Genomic DNA, 22883 nt, shown 5'->3' on the forward strand with positions numbered 1-22883 from the left:
AGAGTGAAATGGAGCCCCTTTGACAGCAGGAGGGTTCAGACCGAATGCACTCAGCTCACATGTGTAAAGTGAATCTGGTGTTTGTTCAGGTGCTAGAACCTCAGAACGTGGATCCGTCTATGATCCAGATGACCTTTCTGGACGACGTGGTCCACTCCCTGCTGAAAGGAGAGAACATCGGCATCACTTCCAGACGGAGGTCACGATCCAGCCAGAACAACAACTCTGCCCACGTGAGTGCACACACACACACACACACACACACACACACACACACACAGCAGCATGACTAGTAGCAGCGGACAGTGGTGCTGAAGCAGTGTAACACACCTGTCTGTCAGCTGTGTTATACATTAACAATGCAGAGCAGTGTAACGCAAAGACAGGAAGACAAGAACAGTTGAAATGTTACACACAGAACACTCTCATTATGAAATGGACTGTAGTCAAGAGCTGGAGTTGATATAATATGTTTCTGGGTAGAAGTAATATTAAGGAAGAGAATGCTGCCCTTACATTCAGATTGAGCCTCAGATCGAGCAGAATGCAGTTCATGCAGGTGATGTCATTCCGTCATCAGAACAGAACAGAAATAACGAGCCTACATGTACACGAAGAATGAGAAATACAACATAATGGAAGCAGTAAACAAAACAGGAAAAGGTGAGATTAAAGCTGACATAGGCGGTTTATTTTGGCCGTCTAATAACGGTAAAAATACAGCCCAAGTGTTTCTAAAACACTGCTAACCGTAGCCGTCATGGCTGCTCCGCAGTGGTGAGCTCGCCGCTCACACTGAAGGCTAAACGATCAGCGAGATGAATACAACTTTGCTGACAGGTTAGGCTTCTGATAGTCGTACCTGTGAGCTAGCCGCAGCAGGCTACGGTGAGCAGAAGCTAAACTATTAAGAGAGATGGAGATCAAATGTTTCTCATAGTTTAGCCTTCTGCTAACCGTCGTGGTGAGTTAGCCGCAGCAGGCTACGGTTAGCAGAAGTTGAACTGTTTGCAACATTCTGTTTCCATCTCTGAAACGCTTCGTCTTTGCTCTCCCATCACGGGCTGGAAGACCAACACTCCATGTTTCACATGTTGTGTTCCACACATGAAATAGATTACAAGTATTTAGGCCATATATTATTGTCATTGTCCATTAATCTGCTGATTATGTTCTGGATTCATTGATTGGGCTTTAAGTTGTCAGTATGTTGTTTCTACTGCTTGTCATCTGATTATCTATGAATTCGTTCTCAGAACTTGTCTGCTGTCTCATGTTTTTGCTTTCGATAACTTTAAAGTAAAATATGTTCCCGTGTGCTTTTTAAGTAGCCTTACATTAAAACGCAGACATACAGCGCACTCCTTCCATGTGGTGCTGATGTCAGCAGGACACTATTGAGACCTCGGTGTGGTGATGATGTCACATATGGGAGGAGCTCAGTGGTAGAACCAGTCACCAACTAAGTCTCTCCTTGTCCCACGTGTTCTTCATATTCATTTCATTTGGTTATTTTCTTGTGATCTGTTTTGTCTCGTTGTTGTTGACACATTAAAGATGACGGGAGGGAGAACCGGAGGGACCACTGGCAGCACTCAGGTACCCCCCCCACACCACAGCCCTCCAGACACACACTTCCCGCAATGCACTACATTCAAGTGTAGAGTCACAGCTGACAGACATGAACTGTGCTGGATTGAAGGAAATGACCAAACACATGTTTATATTGGCACCTCCGTGACCATATATGGCCAAAACAAAGATGAATCCTGAGTAAGAGAATAATCCAAAACTGGTGCTCCTGGAATGTAGAATCTCTAGTCTTCCTCCGTTGCTGCTGCGGTGATATCCCTAAAATAAACAGGCTCCTCCGTAACAGGCTCATTATAAAGCAGAATAACTCCTCATGTCTTCAGTTATACTTGTAACCATCAACTGTTTCTCTGACAAGCAAAATGTTCATTTCTCTCAACATCTGTATCCTTAACTACCATGTGAGATGAGGCTTATAGAGAGTATCAAGAGAGCACAGGGACCGCACTTTACATTATCTCAGTTGAACCCTTTGAGTTTTTGCTCCAATTTACAGTAATATTTTGAGATTCCAGCAAAACTCCAGCACTCAACAGCTCACAGAGAGACAGCAGTTTGGATTCACACTGTCTGACACAACCTGGAGATGAAATGTCAAAGTGATGTACTCATTAAAGAGTCTTCAGCCAGGCCAGACCTCCTGCCTGCACTACCGCCCCACACTGTGCAGCACAGCGCTTCACACTGTACACAATGCTGCATCACAGTGCGTGGTCACTAGTACACATGCCACAGCTGCAAATGGATCCGCAACATCAGAGTCATAGAAGCCATGCAAGCAAAGGTAGTCCCCACAACCACGTCACTGTGAGCATGACGGTGTGGGAAAGAACACTTTCTTTGGTTTCACATAAGTTACTGTTTCGTCAAGCGTCACAGGTTGAACTCATTTCACCGTACGGGCTTAGAACATCCTCGTACAACAACCGATACAAACGTGATAACGTGAGATCTTAGATGCTCGGATGTAAAACCTCGTGTCTCGTTGGGCTCCATGGATGCAGCATAGCTCACACACACACACACACACGCACACACACACACGCACACACACGCGCACACACGCACACGCACGCACGCACACACGCACACACACACACACACACACACACACACACACACTTATAATCAAATATTCACAACTATATTTTTAATAGTTTAGAATCACCTGAGGCCAAAAAGTCATCGTGTTTTCGTTAGCTTGGAATGAGCCCTTCATCGGGCATCTTCACGAAGTCCGCAATGTTTCTACAGTAGCCCAGAAAGGTCAAATCAAACACTGGCTCTAGAGACCTTAAGGCCATTGAGTTCTCCGACACGCTTGTGAAACTGCGGTGAGCCTCAGAACGCAACATCATGGTACCGCTAGCCGCTGTCTGACTTCCTAAAGCAGTGTTATTATGGTGCGGACATCGTGTGGACACGCTGTGTGATAAACTAACGCGTCTAATCCAACGGCCCCTTCAGTTGTTCACACTGAGCGAGGTGTTTTTAGTTTATGCTCGGTGTTCAGTCCAGCTGTTGAAACGTGCATAATGTTGCATAAACAGCTGTACCGTGAACTCCTCTTGATGTGGACGAGGAGAGGCGAACACGTCAGCAGCCACTTGTTCCTGATGTACCTTCCAGAGCCTCAGCAGAGGGTGACGGTGCACCCTGCTGGCACATCCAGTTGTTCCAGTGGAGTTGGCTGAGGTTGTGTGAGGATATGCTGCTATTTTTAGCCTGGTAAACCACAGAGGATGCTCAGGCACACGTGTAGCTACAGTACCTGGCTCTTCAGAGCTAAGACGAGGCAGGTGGTGGGCAGGTGGAAACTGAAACTATTTGCTAACTGATTGATGTGAACTATGCGTTATTATCTATGTTTCTTGTCTGCTGCCTCTGCCCCAGATGTCATCACTACAGGACCCCAAACTATGTCCCAAAATGACCGTAGAGTTGAATGAACTCTAACAGTCTGAATAGAAGCAGAGCATTGTAACCTTCATGTCGGGTTTACTGCAGAGCAATGCGAGCAAGCATTAGTTTTAGCTCGGTGGACAAAATAAAGTGAGTAGATAGGATAGAGTGCAAGGTTGTCATATTGCATGGTATTTAACTGTTGAGGTGTATGAACTAAACTGCTATGCATTCATAGTAATGTCTGCATACATGAGCTAACGTACGACTGTCGCTTGCAGAGTCATTACACACGAGCCCAAGCCAACAGCCCCCGCCCCATCATGACCTCATCGGGCCCCAACCCAAAGGGCTCCCAGGGGACGCTGGCCTCTCAGCAGCAGAGCCAAGTGCAGCAAAGCCAGCAGCCCGCCAGCCAATTGCACCACTCGCCCGGCGGCAGTGGGAGGGAGCAGAGAGAGCAGCGCAACTCTCGCTCCTCCAGGAGGAAAGGATCGGATAGCAGCGTCCCAGAGGAGGACAAGGACCGGAGAGAGGAGACCGCAGGCAGAGGTGAGGACGGTGGTGGTACGCTCCTCTCCTTTGCATTGGAATGCACACTTTACATATTTTATTGTTATTTAAAAATAAAAATATTCATTTGGATTATTAATAGAAGCATGTTGTTGTTATGATCAAACTTTCAGTTTTTCTTCTCGTAGTTATGTCTCATGTGTCTTTATGATGCCACAGCCAACAGCAGCTCCATGTGAAGAGGTCACACGTGTCCCGGTAGCTGTTGCTGTCCCTATGGACGCCTCTACGTCCCTATGGACGCCTCTACGTCCCTATGGAGGCCTCTACGGCCCTATGGAGGCCTCTACGTCCCTATGGACGCCTCTACGGCCCTATGGAGGCCTCTACGGCCCTATGGACGCCTCTACGGCCCTATGGACGCCTCTACGTCCCTATGGACGCCTCTACGTCCCTATGGAGGCCTCTACGTCCCTATGGACGCCTCTACGGCCCTATGGACGCCTCTACGTCCCTATGGAGGCCTCTACGGCCCTATGGACGCCTCTACGTCCCTATGGACGCCTCTACGTCCCTATGGAGGCCTCTACGGCCCTATGGAGGCCTCTACGGCCCTATGGACGCCTCTACGTCCCTATGGAGGCCTCTACGGCCCTATGGAGGCCTCTACGGCCCTATGTACGCCTCTACGTCCCTATGGAGGCCTCTACGGCCCTATGGAGGCCTCTACGGCCCTATGGACGTCTCTACGTCCCTATGGAGGCCTCTACGGCCCTATGGACGCCTCTATGGCCCTATGGACGCCTCTACGGCCCTATGGACGCCTCTACGTCCCTATGGACGCTGTAGTGTCACGGGTTGTCCCTAGGGTGGGGCAGTGCAAAGGAGAGCATAAAACAAGCACAATCAGATAGTATAAAAACACAAATAAAGGTTTATTGGTCCGTCCCACTGGCAGTTCCTTTAACTCAAAAATCACAAATCAAAACAAAGGCCATGAATAAACATAAAGCGTCCCGGAGGAGAAAGTGGTTTCTTCACCAAAAAAGTCATCCAACCCGGCAAAGTCCTTGGTATGTGTTCCTCCATGTAGGCGTCCTCTCTCCTACTCCGGCCCTACTCTTCTCCAGTGGTGCTCTCCCCTCTGCCCTTTATTCAGTTTCCCAGCCCTGCCTCAATTAGGGGCCTTACGCACCTGCAGCTGGGTGCATGATGAGGCAGTCTGGGAGCTGTAGTCTCTAGCCCGGCGGCCATTTTGGGTTGTGGGCCCTGATCCTGGGTGAGGATGCATGTTAATAATTGCAGTAGCAAGAGACACCCTGCCTCCGTGGGACGGTGGGCGCCCTGCTGTGACGCGATCAGCTCCATCCCTGGAGAAGACTCGGCACCCGTTACAGAACTGAGGGATTTGATCAACCTCGAACCGGATCCAAAACAACACTGATTATTGAATTCTTGAGCACCTTGCTACGTAAATCTTAGTATGAACACAGACTGTGTGTCTGTCTTCGTGTGATCACAGTGCAGACAGCCACTATCCTTCTTTGATTACAGTTAACACTGAACACCAGTTCAAATTCAGATTTTGTTTCTTTCTAAGAACTTGAATTGACGACACAAAGCTTTTTGTGCATTTCCTTTCATGGCAAATTGAATTAGATTCTTTGTTGGTAATAAAACATTTGGTCGTTCCACATGTTTTAAGCGTCTTCATTTTAAGCTACATGTCCTTCCCCCCTGAGGACATGATGTGTGTGTATGTCGCCGTGACGTTATCGTTATGACCATTAAACATTTGACCGGCAAATAAGCGGTCATGGCCATCAGATGACGGCCGATCGGTGCATCACTTCAGAGCGCTGTATTACCTTGCACTCTACTAGTTGTCAGTTACCACAGCAGGGAAATGGTCGTGTCCACTAAGCAGCAATCCTACATGCAGCTGCAACAATAACTCACTCATTAACATGCAGTCAGTCAATCCTCAGCCTGACTGGAGAAAGCCATCTCCCAGCGAATCATTTGTTTGTCTTAAGATTGAGATGATGATTGTTTCCCATTTGTCTTTGACATTGATTTTGTAAAAACAAAAGAATACATATAATGTGGCTAAAGAACATACCAAGAGATAAGAGCTCCTATAACGTATTCTTTCCCGCTGTGTACATGTGTGTAGACAACAACAGCTGTGAGCCGCCGACTAGTAGTCGACAGGTTGAGAGCCATTAACCGATGAAGATGCTTCTCGACGGTCAACGGTTAACTGCTCACACCTTCAAGATAGAACACATTGTGCTGCTTTTGGCTTTTCTGGTTCAATCTTTCAAACACGGAACTGTTTGGCTGAAATGCTTCTTTGGGCAGAATGAGGTGGAGAAGATGGAGTGCAATCAAAGCTGTGCTTGAGTGTCCAAAAACGTCTCGTTTGTTTTCTCTTTTCCTTTTTCCAGACGGCAAGTCAAAGGCCAAGCAGGCGGTGAGCAAACGCAGGAAGGGCGAGGAAGATGAGAAGAAGGCGGGTCTAAAGAGACTGAAGACTGACATGACTTCTGACCTGTCGGAGAGCAGCGACTCAGAAAACCCACTCAAGAGGACCGCCCACTCCTCGTGCTCCTCCTCCTCCTCATCCTCCTCATCCTCCTCATCGTCCTCCTCCTCCTCCTCCTCGGAGCCCAACTCTGAGAACGAGCTAAAGTCTCGCGGTAGTGATGTGAAACAAGGCGGTGTCTCCAAAAAGGAGGAGGAGGAGGAGCAGCAGCCGCCGATGCAGGGCGCCAAAATGAACGATTCCTCCTCTGTCATTGGTCGCCTGTCCCCGTGGGCGGAGCTTCAGACAGCGGAGGACAGCAAGAACGGCGTGGTCAAGGAAACGGGCAAAATGTCAACCAAGGAGGAGGAGGAATTGGTGGCAGTGACACAGATCACCCAGTCTCCACGGCAACAGACGCCTCAGATGTCTGACCCGGTCCAGCCCGGCAGTGTGGAGAGCAGCAAGAGCACGGTGAAAGGTACAGGCAGCTGTCGTATACGGGCTGATTATCACTGAGCTTGGTTTTCTTATTGTACAATCTGCTTTTTTTCTTTTTTTAAGCGTCTTCTCGATCCCAGACGCCATCGCTGTCTCACCTCAGCGGCGGCGCTGTGATCGACATCACGGACGAGGCCCAGGCCACGGTGCACCAGGAGAGCTCAGAGGCCGTGTCAGCACTGCTGGCCTCGCAGAAGGCCGAGTCCACGGCGCTCTCCCCTTACCTCCCCCTCAACCCCTCTCCGGTCTCTTCGCCGCCCGTCCCTCCGTCTCCCTCGCCATCGGAAGGAGGCCGCCGGACGGATATCGAGCCTCCCATGCAGCAGCAGGGCATTATTGGAGGTGGCGTGACGGCAGCCAGGAGCTTAAGCAACAAGATGGAGTTTGCTCCCTCTGAGGTCATCAGGTGAGAACACAAGGCTCCAAATAGTGTTTGAGTGTGTTTCTTAAAGTCAGGTCCTACATGTTTCAACTCGTGTGGCTTTCTGAACGATCTGGTACCCAATGAGCCTCACTATGCTGCTCTTTCTGACATGATACAGGTAGTAGCAGTGGCGGGCCGTGCATTTTATACCTGGGCCTTCACTGCTGTCATTCGGTACGAGTCGTTTGAATAACGCTCGAGCATTTAGAAAATGCAAAAGCCTGAATTCAGGAAAATATAATGTTCTCAGCTGGTCTGGCTGTGGGATCCACCGTCATTCCTTAATGACAAGCCGCAAACAAAGAGATTATCAGGATTTTACTTTCACAACTTGAACGTTGAACGTACTGCTCTGCAATGTCTTTCCTCGGCTCAGCACCCTCTATCATGGTGCAGCTCAACTCAGTCAGAATGCTGCAGGTGAGAGTCTGCAGGCCTCTGGCTCTGTTCTACCTAGAGACACAGAGGTGAGATCTGATTGGATAAAAGCTCTACTTAAAACAAGCTGCACTGGAAGCAGAGCAACTGAGGAAGACAGGAGCTGTGCAATGAGAACATAAGATAATGGGAAAAATATGTTTATAAATTATAATACATGTAGTGTATTTAAGAAAAAATATTCAATTATAAAATAGATATAGCTTTGTGATTCTGTTTAGGCCAGCAGAGAAGGCCTTGCAGGCCCTGACGGCCCACCACTGGGTAGTAGTGTTCATGATAGTGATTTGAACGCATTTCATTTTCCCTCATGCAAAGAGGCATCCGTAGAGGGGAAACAACGTCCATCGCTTTCTATGTACATATGTCAAAATACACTTTCTTTTTTTCAGGCCTGTCACATCGATAGTCGAAAACGTGGTGCTGGTGGAGAAAGAGAAAACTGTCCTTCCTCATCATCTTCATCATCAACAGCCGCAGCATCAGCAGCACACACAACATCAGCAACGCTACACATCCATCCACCCCGGCATCAAGAGCCCGTCTCTGTCTGAGGAGACGAGAAAACACCCACCGCAGCAAGTGCCCCCCCACAAGATGAACACAGTCCTCTCCCCTGAACTAGCCAGATCCAGAATGAGCCCCAACACAGCCCAGCTCGACGCCCTGAAACAGAAACCCCAGCACCCCAACAGCTCTCAGAACCATCCCTACCCCAACACAAATCCAGCTGACCTACTCAAGGCTAAGCCCCACCCGGGCCTGCTGGACATCTCCAAACCCAAACCCAACACCTCCCCAGAGGTCTCTAAGCATAAAATGCAGAGGTACTCCGACACGTCCCAGCCTCCGATAGGCCGTTTGTTGGCGAAAGTGGAAATGGCAGAACCTCCACGGTCCGGTTTCAAGCCAGTACTGGCACGGTCGGAGTCGGGTGGAGTAAGTACGAGCAGCAGCACCAAGAGCCCTCTGATCATCGATAAGAACGAGACGTTCACCGTTTACAGGGACCCAGCGCTGGTCCGCTCAGACGCTGAGAACTCTGTCTCCGTCTCCGTGTCCTCCAACCATGTGGCAGCCTATCTCCATCCCCACCTGCATACCCTTCACTCCCCCTCCCCTCACTCCCCCTGCCTCACCTCCACATCCCACCCCCACCACACCTCTGTCCTACCTCATCCGCACCTGTTACCCCCAGGGGTGCTCCCGGCTATGCCCCCTCCCACGGCGTCCCTCCTCGGGGGCCACCCTCGGCTCGACTCCCCCAGCGGGCTGGGCCACCTCGCCCTGCCTCACCCGGCAGCAGCACACCAGCAGCAGTTCCTCCAGGTCTGACTCCATATGAATACACACCTCCTCTCCCAGCTCATCCAGTCAGCATAGGTCTGATGAAACATTATTTCCACCAACAATGTGTCTTTGCTTTCAGGCTCAGGGTCCCCCTCCACCCTCTCTACTGGCCCAGGCTCACGGCGGGCCAGCAGGGCTGGGCCTTTACCCCATCCTCTGGCAGTACCCCAATGGAACACCGACCCCCTACCCCCCGGGGCTCAACCTGCCACCCACAGCCAAGTGGGTCCACCCTGAAAGCAGCGTGAATTCCGAGGGCTCGCTCAGGAGGGTAGGTGTCTGCGTTTTGGATTGTGCAGCAGGATACCGCCACACAGGAAGTCATGAACACACAGGCTGTGTGGTTACTGTCATCAAACATGAACCAGACTCTGACCAGGGTTATTACCAAGTTATTACTTAGAGCTTCATTCTGCTTTTTTTACACAAGGTCGAAAAAATGGAAACATATTTAACGAGATCAAAAACAAGGTAATCAGGTCCATTGACTTTTATTTGAACGTCGGGCGTCGAGCTGTGAATCTGAAAATGTCCCCTTTTCCATTAAAGTGTCATCATTTGTTGTCTCTGAAAGACACCCGGGATTGTCCCTACATGACATCATCACAGTTTGGTCAGGTCTGTCCTGTCATTGGCTGGGAGGTGCAGTCACCTGAATGAGCATCAGGTTGGGGGGGTCGTAGTGTGACTTTATGTGTACAGGCTGGATTATCCCTCTCATGCCAGCTCAACCTGCCAGCATCAGAACTTTAGATATTAAATATTTGATATCATATTATATTGTTTCACTTTCACGTTGTGACAAATCTAAGGGAGCCTACTTTGATTTTCAAATGGCAGGAGGCGTACTATCTGTTACAGGTGATATGTGTGTCAAAGCACCTTTTTAAATGATATATTGTGGTGACGCATCACACCATAGTGAAAATGAGAATAATGATGTAAAATGATCACATTTTCTGTGGCGTTTACATTGTTCTTGTTTTATTTGATCGATGTTATATCTGTGTGTGTCTGTGTGTTTCCTGTGCAGAACACAGCCAGTCCGTGGCTGCACCAGGCCGCCGGCAGCGCCGCTGACGGTCTGGGTTTGCTGAGCCACGTCCCCGTTCGGCCGGCAAGCGCCGACCCCCACCGGCCCCCCATCAAGATCAGCGCTCACGCTAGCCCTCCGCTGTCAAAGGCCAGCATGAACGCTCATAAAGAGTGAGTAGAAGGCCCAGGAACATGCGGAGCTCTCCGCGGAGCATTGAAGGCTCCTTTTGTGCACACATTTACTCCATATAAGATCTGATCAAGCTCCCGTCAGACAGGGTGTTGGGTCAAGAGGAGTTTATCTGTTCATAGCAGTCCAGCCCAGCTGCATTAAGGCGAGTCAGTAAAGCTGTCCCATGCATAATCCTAGAAAACCCCCAGGCTCAGTAACATCACCAGGAATTCCTTTTTCCTTAAAGATGGTTGGAAGAAGCACTGCAGAGCAAGAAAGATGGGGCACACAATCGTTGCCTTGTTCAAACAGCGTGCCCTTTGCCCTCTGGATGCGTTCAGAGAGCAGCTATGTTAGCCCTGAGACGCAGACAGGCAGTGCCAGGTCAGACAGACGAAGTGGCACTGATCCAATATGAGAGCAGTGGAGACAGTGGAGGAGTTCATTCAGCAGCCTGCGCCCTCCTTATGTAACCAGCAGCCATACTTTACACAAAGCATCTTAGAGGAGCAGCCTGTAACAGCATGGCACCCTGCCTGAGCCTGTCTGTTACCCAGCGCTCATACACTCACATATCACCTTTACGTTCCTCTTGTTGTTCCCGCTAAACCTTTGACTTGTCCGTGTGCAGAGATGTGGATAAGAAAGGCTTTGTGGACCCGATCAGGACGTTGACACTGGCCCAGCTAAAGCAGGAGCAGACGGACCGGAGCCGAACCCCCACAGGGAAAGACGTCCACCTCCACCGCCTGTACCTGGACCCCCACAGCAAGGCTCGCCTGGCCAACACACAGGTACGCTGCTGCAGCTAGGTTGTGTTGTCACACCGCTGTTGTTGGTATCGGTAGCAGTAGCATTAACAGTGTTTTTAAAAACCATGTTCAGCTGTGGAGAAATCATATTCTTAGTTCATAGATAAGCCTAAACAAATACTATAGTATGCTAAGAGAAAACACCAACATGAACTACATGCGGTCAGAGAGGTTGGAGCGTGTCATAGGCCGGTAGGCGTGTATTCTGACGATACCGTGCTGACCGTTGAGGCTGCCGGTCAAAACGTGCCGGGTTTCATGGCTGGTGCATTAGTTTCTTGATAGTTTTGCGTTGGCACACAGCGGCACAGACAGTAGCGTCACACACACCACACGCCTCACAGCTGCAAGTCAAAAGAAGCCGTTAAAAGGTTTGGAACAGCTGATTTAGTCAGACTCTTATTGTACTGTAATGTATCCCCATGCTGTTAGTCTGAACAGCATGTTCAGAGTCATCACAGTGACCGACTCTCCTGCTGACAGCACAGAGCTCAGCAGCTAACGGAGGTGGCGTTGACTTACATGGTGCGTTCAAGCTCTACTTAGTATCATTTAGTTTTGGACAAAGGTAAGATAAGGAGGCCATCAGGATGTGTTCAAGTGTAATCTTGTAAAATGTAGTTTTTGCTGAGAATCTTGAATAAATCCAGTTGTTCTCACAGCAACATGAAATAGATGTGAGAGAGGGTTTAACGTCCTTACAGTGGCTCTAAGCAGCTTAATGCACAGATATACCCTTCAGAAGCATCTATATTGGCATTTAAGGAAAAACAAATATACCGTGATCTATAGTGATACCGCCCAGCCCTACATGTTCATATACACGTGCAGAAAGTGTGCAATGTCTTCTTTTATTTCGATGATATGACTTTATTGTAACTATAGTCTAAGTATCGTCTAAAAGGATCTTTCTTCTGTCCTGAGTGACACTGATCTCTAACTGGAGATGGACACATAGCCGTGTTTCAACACACAAGGTCCTGGTCATTTTAGTCCCACTTCTTTTTAAGGAACTCAAATAAATATGAATATGTCCTAAAATAGTCCTACATCGATACTAATCGATACATTTTATGAATGATACACGAGTTGAAGCAGCGGCTCTGTGTGTGTTTGACCAATCAGTGACGGGCATCCCTGCAAACCCCACCCCAAATGTCCCTGTGCTGTCAGAGAGTGCTACCCCGAACCAGGGCCTTTCTGGGGGATAAATGTCCCCGGAACTTGATTCAGACCCTGGTCCCTGCTGTCGAAACGCAATGAGTTCCTCAAAAGATATCTGTTCCCAGAGGAAAGGGGCTCATGTAAATCAAAAGACCTCCAAAATGTAGCAGGAGTGCTGCAATCTGTCTGTCTGAAAATGAAAGAAACAGTCCTTAACAGTGTTTGCATTTTCTTGCACAGGATGCAGTTCAGGCAGCAGACCGAGCCAGTAAATACAAAGAGGAGAATCGGCAAATCCTGAAAGAGAGCATCGAGGTCGCTCCCTTCACCGCCAAGATCCAGCGCTCTGGTGACCCCGGGATGGACAGGGACCGAGAGCGGTGCAGGGAACCAGCCTTCCCCATCCGGTTACCGGCTCTCTCCTCCCCGAGCCCCAAGGCTGGCCACATCCATCCCCACGTTATCCAATCCGAAAAGAGCAACTACTTCACCACGCTCTCCAACAGCGTGGTGAATGAGCCTCCAAGACTCTACCCCTCCAAGGAGCTCAGCTCTTACTACGAGAAAGTGTCGGGCGGAGCTCCAGGGGTCGGGGCCAGCGTCGGGGCTGCCGTGCCAAGCCAGGGAGCTCTGTCCCTGGGCAGCTACAGCTCCAAAGCCTCCCTCTCCAAGCCCCCTCCCCTCATTAAACACCAGCCGGAGGGAGGAGAGGGTTTAGCAGGGAAAATCACCGAGCAGCTCAGCCAGCAGGTGACACTAGTCCAACAGCAACATCAGCACCACACGGCTTGTATGGACAGAATAGAGCGCCGCAGCCCCGCCATTTCTCCTTCCTTGTCTACATCTTCCTCCACAGCATCCAACCACCACCACCACCACCACCACCAGCAGCAGCAGCAGCAGCAGCAGCAGCAGCAGCAGCACCAGCAGCAGCAGCAGCAGCAGCAGCTCAGGGCTATGCCGTCTCTCCACCGAGCGCCTGTCTTCCATCCGCCCACACAGCACGCACTGGATCGCAAAGAGGCTGCAGAGCGAGAGAGGGAGCGGGAGAAGGAGAGAGAGCGAGAGAGGGAGAGAGCCGGTTACGGCGGACGCCTGTCTCCACCGACCCTCACGCCCATCCAGCCAGTTAGCTTGGCGGCAGCCGGCAGCAAAACATCAGCGGAGCAGCAGAAGCCCCCCACGCTGCTGCCGGAACTCAGGGACGTCAAAGGCCACGGGAACGCCGCCGTCACCTCCGTGGCCTCAACCATCAGTGGGGAGATCATGACTTCGTCCGTAGACGCCTGGAGATACGGAGAGATGATTCAGGAAAGAGGGGGAATGTCGAGGGGCAAGCCCCAATCGGTCATCGTGCGTCCGTCATCATCCATCAAGTACAACAGTCTTGTTGGTGCTAACAAATGTGGTGCTCTGATCACTAAGGAGCTCCCCCAGGGGAGGTTCTACCCAGCCAAGCTTCAGGGGGAGAATCTTAGAGTAGGAGAGAGTGTGAGAGAAGCTGGAGCCGGCAGGGTGATCCAACCCAACTCCAACCTGGACGACATGTGTGTCCAGTACAAACACACTTCTATGCGTGGCATGCAGGGAACTATGGCAGCCGGGATCACAAACTCTGTGTGCAGGACTGCCTTTTCAGCCGCATCAGCTTACGGCATACAGAGTATCAGTGGGACAGCCGTCCCTGAGCTGGGCTACTTGGTCTCAGCCCATAAAACTGGCATTTGCGGTCGGGTGCTGAACTACTCGGGACCAGGAGAGTACCAGGAGGGGTTAGGCTCACGCACCACATCTCCAGGGGGGTCTCTGCCTCCCCCTAGTCCAGCAGGGACACCCCAGCCCAGTCCAAGCCTCACCCCGACACCCAGCTCCATCTCTGGCTCCAGTCCGCCTTACTCCTCCTCCTTTGTCCACCTTAAGAAGCACAAAGCTGCCTTGGCTGCAGCCCAATCCAGAAGCAGCTTCTCCACCGCGCCCACATCCGCCACAACAGGAAACTGCTTCCTACCTGTAGATTCAGTCGACAAAACTCCCATTCGCAACTCGCCGCCTCCACCCCCCCCCAGCCAAGCCTCGTCATCTTTGGTCGACAGCAGTAGCAGCAGCTCGGCCAGCGGGAGCACAACGACAGGGAAGTCCAGTCCCCTGCCCAACGGCCAGACCTCCGGATCGACCTCGACGAGCAGCAGGCAGCCCAGCAACTACCACAAGCTGAAGAAAGCCTGGTTAACCCGGCACTCAGAGGAGGACAGGATCACAACTGCTACTACAAGCTCCACCAGTACTAAACCAGAGAAACTGCCCAGTACCAGCACCGCCACCAGCACCAGCACCAGCAACACCGCAGCCATGTCAGAAATGATCAAACCCTGCACAGTCAATCTCAGCGCTTCCACCTCCAGCGAGGTGGAGCTGAGCAAAGACAGCAAAGTGGAGAGAGAGAGGCAGCTGGAGGAGAAGGTGGCAGGAGCAGCTGCAGGGGGAGGAGGAGCGGGGGAGGAGAGGAAAGCAGCTCCCTTATCGAGGCGAGGGAACAAACGGTCGTACGAGTCCGCTTCGGAGAGCGGGGGGGACGACTCCGACACCAGTGAGAGCAAGATGGAGGGCCGAGCCAAGCGTCAGCCTAAACCCACCTACAAGAAGAAACAGAACGATATGGCCAAGAGGAAAGGAGACAATGAGAAGGAGGAAGATGACTTGAAGCCCAATGGCATCTTCCGATCAGCCCGAGAGAAGACCAAACTCAAACTAGCCAGCAGCAGTAAGTCTCACAGTCTTCTACCAATGTTTCCCAGTCTGACGACAGGCTGGAGATGTTCTGTGCTTTGCTTCTTGTTAACTAACGAACTTGTTCACTACTCTAAGCCCCAAGCCCAGCGGTTCCTACCAAATATAGTTTATTAAAAATAGCTGACAAATACATATTTGGTTTTTGTAAGAAAGCTCAGTAGTTGTTAACACACGTTACTCGACCAGGAGGAAGTCGTGCTGAGGACCACACTCCGTATCTCTGGCAGCAGGGCGGGTTGTGTGCGACTGAGTCAAAGTGAACGAGTGTGTTGATGGTAATGATGCAACATGTTGCCCAGTACAACAGTGTGGTCAGTGGAGCGCTATGACACAGAGGAAGAAGATATATCCGGCTGTCATACACAAGATAATAGTAGAGGATCAACTTATCAACTATTACACATATATGAGACGTGTGTCAGCTGTTACCCCCACAAACTGACTGACTTTTAAGAATTCTTTGAGGACAGATTGCTCTCATTCAGTATTTCTGGATTTTAAAAAATAGAGCAAGTAGATTGCTCGTGTATGTTTCATCTCCTTTCCGCCTTTCCTGCTGCCACCTGCTCTCCAACGTTCCACAGCGATCATGTCATGTAGAAAGAGTTGAGAACAGGTCTGTTTGAATGCAAAGCCTCTCGGCTATGTGAAGCCACAATGTTCCGTCTTCTAAAGGTGCTTTCACAAGCCATGATTTCGTGTGTTGTGACTGTGTTGTCGGTTGGACACAGGTAGAGGACAGGTACCCTGAGGTAGAGCAAAGCATGCAGAATGTCTTCAATGAAGTCCACAAATACAGTGACGTAGACTGCAGGAGAAGGGTCGTAAAATACAGTGAAGTAACTTTGACGGCAACATTTCAAAGTCTGCGATTCTCTCAACAGAAGTACAGCTCTCCAGACTAAAGAGATGCGTGTGCTCCTTCCTACACGCCCTTCCGGAGATTGTCTGTTTTTTGGGGTCCGCTTTAATTTGTGCACTGTGAAAACAAACCAAAAGTATAAATGTGACTCTGATTCGGACTAGCCAAACAGACTGTGGCTGATCTTCTCTCTGACGCCAAGATGATGAGCAACTCTTCACTGGTCAAGATGAAATGTAGGCACTGCCAGTGACTTAATCAGGGCCACTCTCCTCAGATGGGATCCCCCGCTCCGTGCTGAAGGACTGGAGGAAGGTGAAGAAGCTGAAGCAGACGGGGGAGTCCTTCCTGCAGGACGACTCGTGTGCCGAAATCGGGCCCAACCTGCAGAAGTGTCGGGAGTGCAGGGTGGTCCGCAGCAAGAAGGGGGAGGAGCCCACGCATTCCCCCGTCTTCTGTCGCTTCTACTATTTCAGACGGTAACTCGCTTTTTTCTTTCCCTGACGTTTTTCCAGGGCTTTCCTCTGGTTCCTGCACGCGACTGCACGCGACGGGGAGGAGAGAAGAGGAGAGGGGAGGAGAGGGGAGGAGAGGGGAGAGAAGGGGAGAGAAGGAGAGAAGAGGAGGGGAGAGGAGAGGAGAGGGGAGGAGAGGGGAGAGAAGGGGAGAGAAGGAGAGAAGAGGAGGGGAGAGGAGAGGGGAGAGAAGGGGAGAGAAGGAGAGAAGAGGAGGGGAGAGAAGAGGAGAGGGAAGGAGAGGGGAGAGAAGGGGAGAGAATGAGAGAAGAGGAGGGGAGAGGAGAGGGGAGGAGAGGGGAGAGAAGGGGAGAGAAGGAGAGAAGAGAAGGGGAGAGGAGAGGGGAGAAGAGGAGGGGAGAGGAGAGGAGAGGGGAGAGAAGGGGAGAGAAGGGGAGAGAAGAGGAGGGGAGAGGAGAGGGGAGAGGAGAGGGGAGAGGGGAGGAGAGGGGAGAGAAGAGGGGAGGAGAGGGGAGAGAAGGGGAGAGAAGGAGAGAAGAGGAGGGGAGAGGAGAGGGGAGGGGTGAGAAGGAGAGAAGAGGAGGGGAGAGGAGAGGGGAGGAGAGGGGAGAGAAGGAGAGAAGAGGAGGGGAGAGGGGAGGAGAGGGGAGAGAAGAGGAGAGGGGAGAGAAGAGGAGAGAAGGAGAGAAGAGGAGGGGAGAGGAGAGGGGAGGAGAGGGGAGAGAAGGAGAGAAGGGGAGGGGAGAGGAGAGGGGAGAGAAGGGGAGAGAAGGAGAGAAGAGGAGGGGAGAGGGGAGGAGAGGGGAGAGAAGAGGAGAGGGGAGGAGAGGGGAGAGAAGGGGAGAGAAGGAGAGAAGAGGAGGGGAGAGGAGAGGGGAGAGGAGAGGGGAGAGGGGTGAGAAGGGGAGAAGAGGAGGGGAGAGGGGAGGAGAGAAGGAGAGAAGAGGAGGGGAGAGGGGAGGAGAGGGGAGAGAAGAGGAGAGGGGAGGAGAGGGGAGAGAAGGGGAGAGAAGGAGAGAAGAGGAGGGGAGAGGAGAGGGGAGGAGAGGGGAGAGGGGAGGAGAGGGGAGGAGAGGGGAGAGAAGGAGAGAAGAGGAGGGGAGAGGAGAGGGGAGAGGAGAGGAGAGGGGAGAGGGGTGAGAAGGAGAGAAGAGGAGGGGAGAGGGGAGAGAAGAGGAGAGGGGAGGAGAGGGGAGAGAAGGAGAGAAGAGGAGGGGAGAGGAGAGGGGAGGAGAGGGGAGGAGAGGGGAGAGAAGGAGAGAAGAGGAGGGGAGAGGAGAGGGGAGAGGAGAGGAGAGGGGAGAGGGGTGAGAAGGAGAGAAGAGGGGAGAGGAGAGGGGAGAGGAGAGGGGAGAGAAGGGGAGAGAAGAGGGGAGGAGAGGGGAGAGAAGGAGAGAAGAGGAGGGGAGAGGGGAGAGGAGAGAAGAGGAGAGGGGAGGAGAGGGGAGAGAAGGAGAGAAGAGGAGGGGAGAGGAGAGAGGAGAGGAGAGGGGAGAGGGGTGAGAAGGAGAGAAGAGGAGGGGAGAGGGGAGGAGAGGGGAGAGAAGAGGAGAGGGGAGGAGAGGGGAGAGAAGGGGAGAGAAGGAGAGAAGAGGAGGGGAGAGGAGAGGGGAGGAGAGGGGAGAGGGGAGGAGAGGGGAGGAGAGGAGAGAAGAGGAGAGGGGAGAGGAGAGGGGTGAGAAGGAGAGAAGAGGGGAGAGAAGGGGAGAGGAGAGGGGAGAGAAGGAGAGAAGAGGAGGGGAGAGGGGAGAGGAGAGGGGAGAGAAGAGGAGAGGGGAGGAGAGGGGAGAGAAGGAGAGAAGAGGAGGGGAGAGGAGAGGGGAGAGGAGAGGAGAGGGGAGAGAAGGAGAGAAGAGGAGGGGAGAGGGGAGGAGAGGGGAGAGAAGAGGAGAGGGGAGAGAAGGAGAGAAGAGGAGGGGAGAGGAGAGGGGAGGAGAGGGGAGAGGGGAGGAGAGGGAGGAGAGGGGAGAGAAGGAGAGAAGAGGAGGGGAGAGGAGAGGGGAGAGGAGAGGAGAGGGGAGAGGGGTGAGAAGGAGAGAAGAGGGGAGAGGAGAGGGGAGAGGAGAGGGGAGAGAAGGGGAGAGGAGAGGGGAGAGAAGGAGAGAAGAGGAGGGGAGAGGGGAGAGGAGAGGGGAGAGAAGGAGAGAAGAGGAGAGAAGAGGAGAGGGGAGAGGAGGGAGGGAGGAGGGCCAAAGGACAGCCTGTTTCCATCAAAAACCCTGCCCTAGCTACAACGCATCGATTATTCATCATACTGCACAGACAGTATGTACTGCTTCTGTCTGTGTTCATCTCTCTCTCAAACACTCACATTAACTGTGAATGCACATTGAACACACACACACACACTTGAGTTGGATAAGCAGCAGCTGCAGTCTGGGGTCTAACAGGGTAAATCTGCCAAAGAAGATTTTCTACTCTGTAATCTTGTCCTCTCTGCTTATGCTGCAATCCTCTCTCTTTCTCCCTCTCTCTTTCTCCCTCTTAATCTCTCTCCCTCTCTCTCCGTCTCTCCCTCTCTCTCTTTCTCCCTCTCGCCCTCTCTCTTTCTCTCTCTCTCTCTCTCTCTCTCTCTCTCTCTTTCTCTCTCTCCCTCTCTCCCCCTCTCTCTCTCTATCTCCCCCTCCCCCTCTCTCTCTCTCTCTCTCTCTCTCTCTCTCTCTCTCTCGGTGTGTCTCCCCCTCCCCTTCTCTACATCCCCACTTGTAATTCTCTCCCTCACGCTATCTCCCCTCCCTGTGTGAGCCGTAAACACTCACCTGAGCTGACTGGCTGTGTCAGGGCACCACAGACGTGGGCGATGGCTCATCCAGAGAACAGCTTGTCGTCACTCTGACGCTCTGTGGCACTAAATCCTTTTTGATGCATGGGTGTTGTATACTTATGAGCATTACTTATTTCTATATAATATATATGTATGAATACATTTGTATATCTGTTTGCCATAGGACTCTTTTAGGTATCGTAAAGTGCTTGTGAATACACAGATACATCAGGATGCTATAGTAATGTTGGGACTGTGTTTAGCATTAGTGGGCTGTTGTCCTGCTGCTCACACATACAGAGCATGTTTCTGGTGTTCGACACTGATAGGAGCTGTGTTTAACATTCTGAACATCAATATAGCAGCAAACAAGTATGATCTGTGTAGAGAGATAGTGGAGTAAAGTCTACCTGAACAGTCTGTTCAGGAAGCCTTCTTATTGATCTCTATTGAAGGCCATGTACTGTATGTAACCTCCTGTATTGGTGCAGGTGTTGTCCCTGATCAATCCGCTGCTAACAGAGCTAAAGGATGCTCGTTTTTATCTCTTCATGAAGCAACATTTGAATACGAGGAGATTACATTTTAGTGTATGTAATTTAAATGTGTACATTAATAATACAAACTTCATAAAGTGTAACTGACGAATGTCTCTTTTCACTGGTGATGTTTGTAAAGGTGTGTGTGTCACTATAAGCTTCTCTAATTCAGCAGCTTCAAAAGTCAAACTGCAAATGAAGCATTATGCAAACATGTTATGTGGTGCGCACTGTCTCCATCTATGAGTCCAAGATAATGCTTTTATATGGTTACTTTCACATTTTGCTCTTTACTCAACAAACTGTGTGCTAGTAACCGTTTCCTCCCATCCAGGCTGTCCTACAGTAAAAACGGAGTCATCCGGGTGGATGGCTTCTCCAATCCGGACCAGTTTGACGACGAAGCCCTGGCCCTGTGGGTCCCCGGGCTGATGGAGGAGAGCAAACTGGACCAAACCACAGCCAAGTACATCCTCAGCTTCATAGGAGACAAGTTCTGTCAGATGGTTGTGACCGAGAACACTGCAGCCACCTGGGTCAAGAAGGATGGTGAGCTGTCGTCTGGAAACAGCCGACACTCTGATCAATAACCCTGACCACGTTGTTTTTATATTGATCTCGTTTTGTGTGCGTTTCAGCCAAGTTGGCGTGGAAGCGAGCGGTGAGGGGGGTGAGGGAGATGTGTGACGCCTGCGAGGCGACGCTCTTCAACATCCACTGGGTCTGTCAGAAGTGTGGCTTTGTTGTCTGCTTGGACTGCTACAAGGCCAAGGAGAGAAGGAGCCCCAAAGGTCAGTTGTGTGTGTGTTTGGACAGTCGAGCAGGCTATTCAGGGATTCTTACATGCACTCATATCACAGGAAGTCACTGCTACCAGTCGAGCGAGGATGCAACCCCACAATGAAGGTAGCCTCAAAGGTCATACAGATTTTTTCTGCTGTCATCGCTTCTTTCTTTTTTTATGTATTTCACTGGCTTGGTCTAGGTTCCAAGGTTTTTAGTCCTGGAAACACAGTTGTCAGTGAATCATGAGTTTTTAATCATGGGGGTCTATTGGCAGAAATGCAATATAATAACAATAAATATGTTCTTTTTGTGTATGATCTCTTTAGAAACTATGAATGCTTGTGTTTCCGTTAGCTTAGAATGAGCCCTTCATATCTACATAGGGAGCTGGTCCTCTTCATGACTCCACAGTGTTGCACCTACAGTAGCCCAGAGCAGACAAACCAAACACTGGCTCTAGAGAGAGTCTTTCATGTTTTTATGTCACCTGAAGGCCACCGTAGTTCTCCGAGTCGCTTGGAATGGGACTAGTGAGCGGAGGGGTGTTCGGTTGGATGCAATGTGCAACCTCACCACTAGATGGCACTGTATCCTACACACTGCCCCTTTAAGGACAGAAAATGTCTTTGGAGTGTTCACGCATGTCGGCCTGTAGTTACAGTAACGGTCGGTATGTGAAGCTCACAGCGCTGAGAGGAGGCTGCATGGCTCTCAGAGTGAGTTACAGAGCAGACGAGAAGCAGAGAAGTACCGATTGGAAACGTTTAAAATTCAGAATCGATGAGTCATCGGATCAGCTCTTGTGATCAAACTATTTATAACGATCATCTGCTGATAGCGGCCGATGGGAGCAGGCTTAACGATGACTTGATGCAGCTGTAAACTTCGGCAAAGCCAAGACATTCAAATGTCAGCACCTCTAAGTGGACTTAGCGACAAAGCTTACTGAGCTAATGGCGCACCGGGGTGAAATAAAGAGCCTCTTATATTTTACAACATTGTGCGTTAGTTACCGGTTAATCTGGCTATCAAAAATTTAATGAACCAAAACTGACACATTAACCAAAATGAACACACACTGACAAATAGCTGTTACTGACCCGTTACTGACCTGTTACTGACCCGTTACTGACCTGTTACTAACCCGTTACTTACCCGTTACTGACCTGTTACTGATGTGCTACTGACCCGTTACTGACCCGTTACTGACCCGTTACTAACCCGTTACTGACCCGTTACTAACCTGTTACTGACCTGTTACTGACCCGTTACTAACCTGTTACTGACCTGTTACTGACCTGTTACTGACCCGTTACTAACCCGTTACTAACCCGTTACTGACCCATTACTGACCCGTTACTGACCCGTTACTGACCCGTTACTGACCCGTTACTGACCCGTTACTGACCCGTTACTAACCCGTTACTGACGTGTTACTGACCTGTTACTGACCCGTTACTAACCCGTTACTGACCCGTTACTGACCCGTTACTAACCTGTTACTGACCTGTTACTGACCTGCTACTAACCTGTTACTGACGTGTTACTAACCCGTTACTAACCCGTTACTGACCCGTTACTAACCCGTTACTGACCCGTTACTAACCTGTTACTGACCTGTTACTGACCTGCTACTAACCTGTTACTGACGTGTTACTAACCTGTTACTGATGTGTTACTGACCTGCTACTAACCTGTTACTGACGTGTTACTAACCTGTTACTAACCTGTTACTGATGTGTTACTGACCTGTTACTGACCTGCTACTAACCTGTTACTGATGTGTTACTAACCTGTTACTGATGTGTTACTGACCTGTTACTGACCTGCTACTGACCTGTTACTGACGTGTTACTGACCTGTTACTGACCAGTTATTGATGTGTTACTGATGTGCTACTGACCCGTTACTGACCTGCAGACATGGATCCACCCGACTACCACAGTCCAAATATACAAGTACAGTTTACTGCATAACCTTTCCCTCGAGTAACTGTGTTTAGGTAAGAGAACGCATCACTTGAATCATTTCGAGGAACTAAACATGATAGAACTCAGTCTGCAGTCATACAGCTGGTGGTCATTATGGCATCAATGCAGCAGCTGATGTGCATCTCTCTCTGTGTGATCAGATAAAGAACTCTACGGCTGGCTGAAGTGTGTGAAAGGCCAACCCCACGACCACAAACACCTTATGCCCACACAGATCATACCTGGCACAGGTACAGTCCACACT

The 22883-nt window shown here is 50.7% G+C and overlaps 1 protein-coding gene across 2 annotated transcripts in view; it reads left to right on the forward strand.

Annotated features, from left to right (window-relative positions):
* jmjd1cb (jumonji domain containing 1Cb) overlaps positions 1-22883 on the forward strand; it is a 140411-nt gene that overhangs the window by 103385 nt on the left and 14143 nt on the right. For both annotated transcript variants that reach the window (XM_079293659.1, XM_079293660.1), the window contains exons 6-19: positions 90-233; positions 1558-1599; positions 3777-4047; positions 6459-7016; positions 7100-7442; positions 8291-9227; positions 9328-9519; positions 10282-10454; positions 11087-11249; positions 12672-15192; positions 16361-16562; positions 20197-20411; positions 20501-20653; positions 22780-22869. In XM_079293659.1, coding sequence (XP_079149785.1) covers positions 90-233; positions 1558-1599; positions 3777-4047; positions 6459-7016; positions 7100-7442; positions 8291-9227; positions 9328-9519; positions 10282-10454; positions 11087-11249; positions 12672-15192; positions 16361-16562; positions 20197-20411; positions 20501-20653; positions 22780-22869 — 6004 coding nt within the window. The remainder of the gene's footprint in view (positions 1-89; positions 234-1557; positions 1600-3776; positions 4048-6458; positions 7017-7099; positions 7443-8290; positions 9228-9327; positions 9520-10281; positions 10455-11086; positions 11250-12671; positions 15193-16360; positions 16563-20196; positions 20412-20500; positions 20654-22779; positions 22870-22883) is intronic.

Source organism: Melanostigma gelatinosum (assembly GCF_949748355.1).
Source record: "Melanostigma gelatinosum genome assembly, chromosome: 21".
NCBI lineage: Eukaryota > Metazoa > Chordata > Actinopteri > Perciformes > Zoarcidae > Melanostigma > Melanostigma gelatinosum.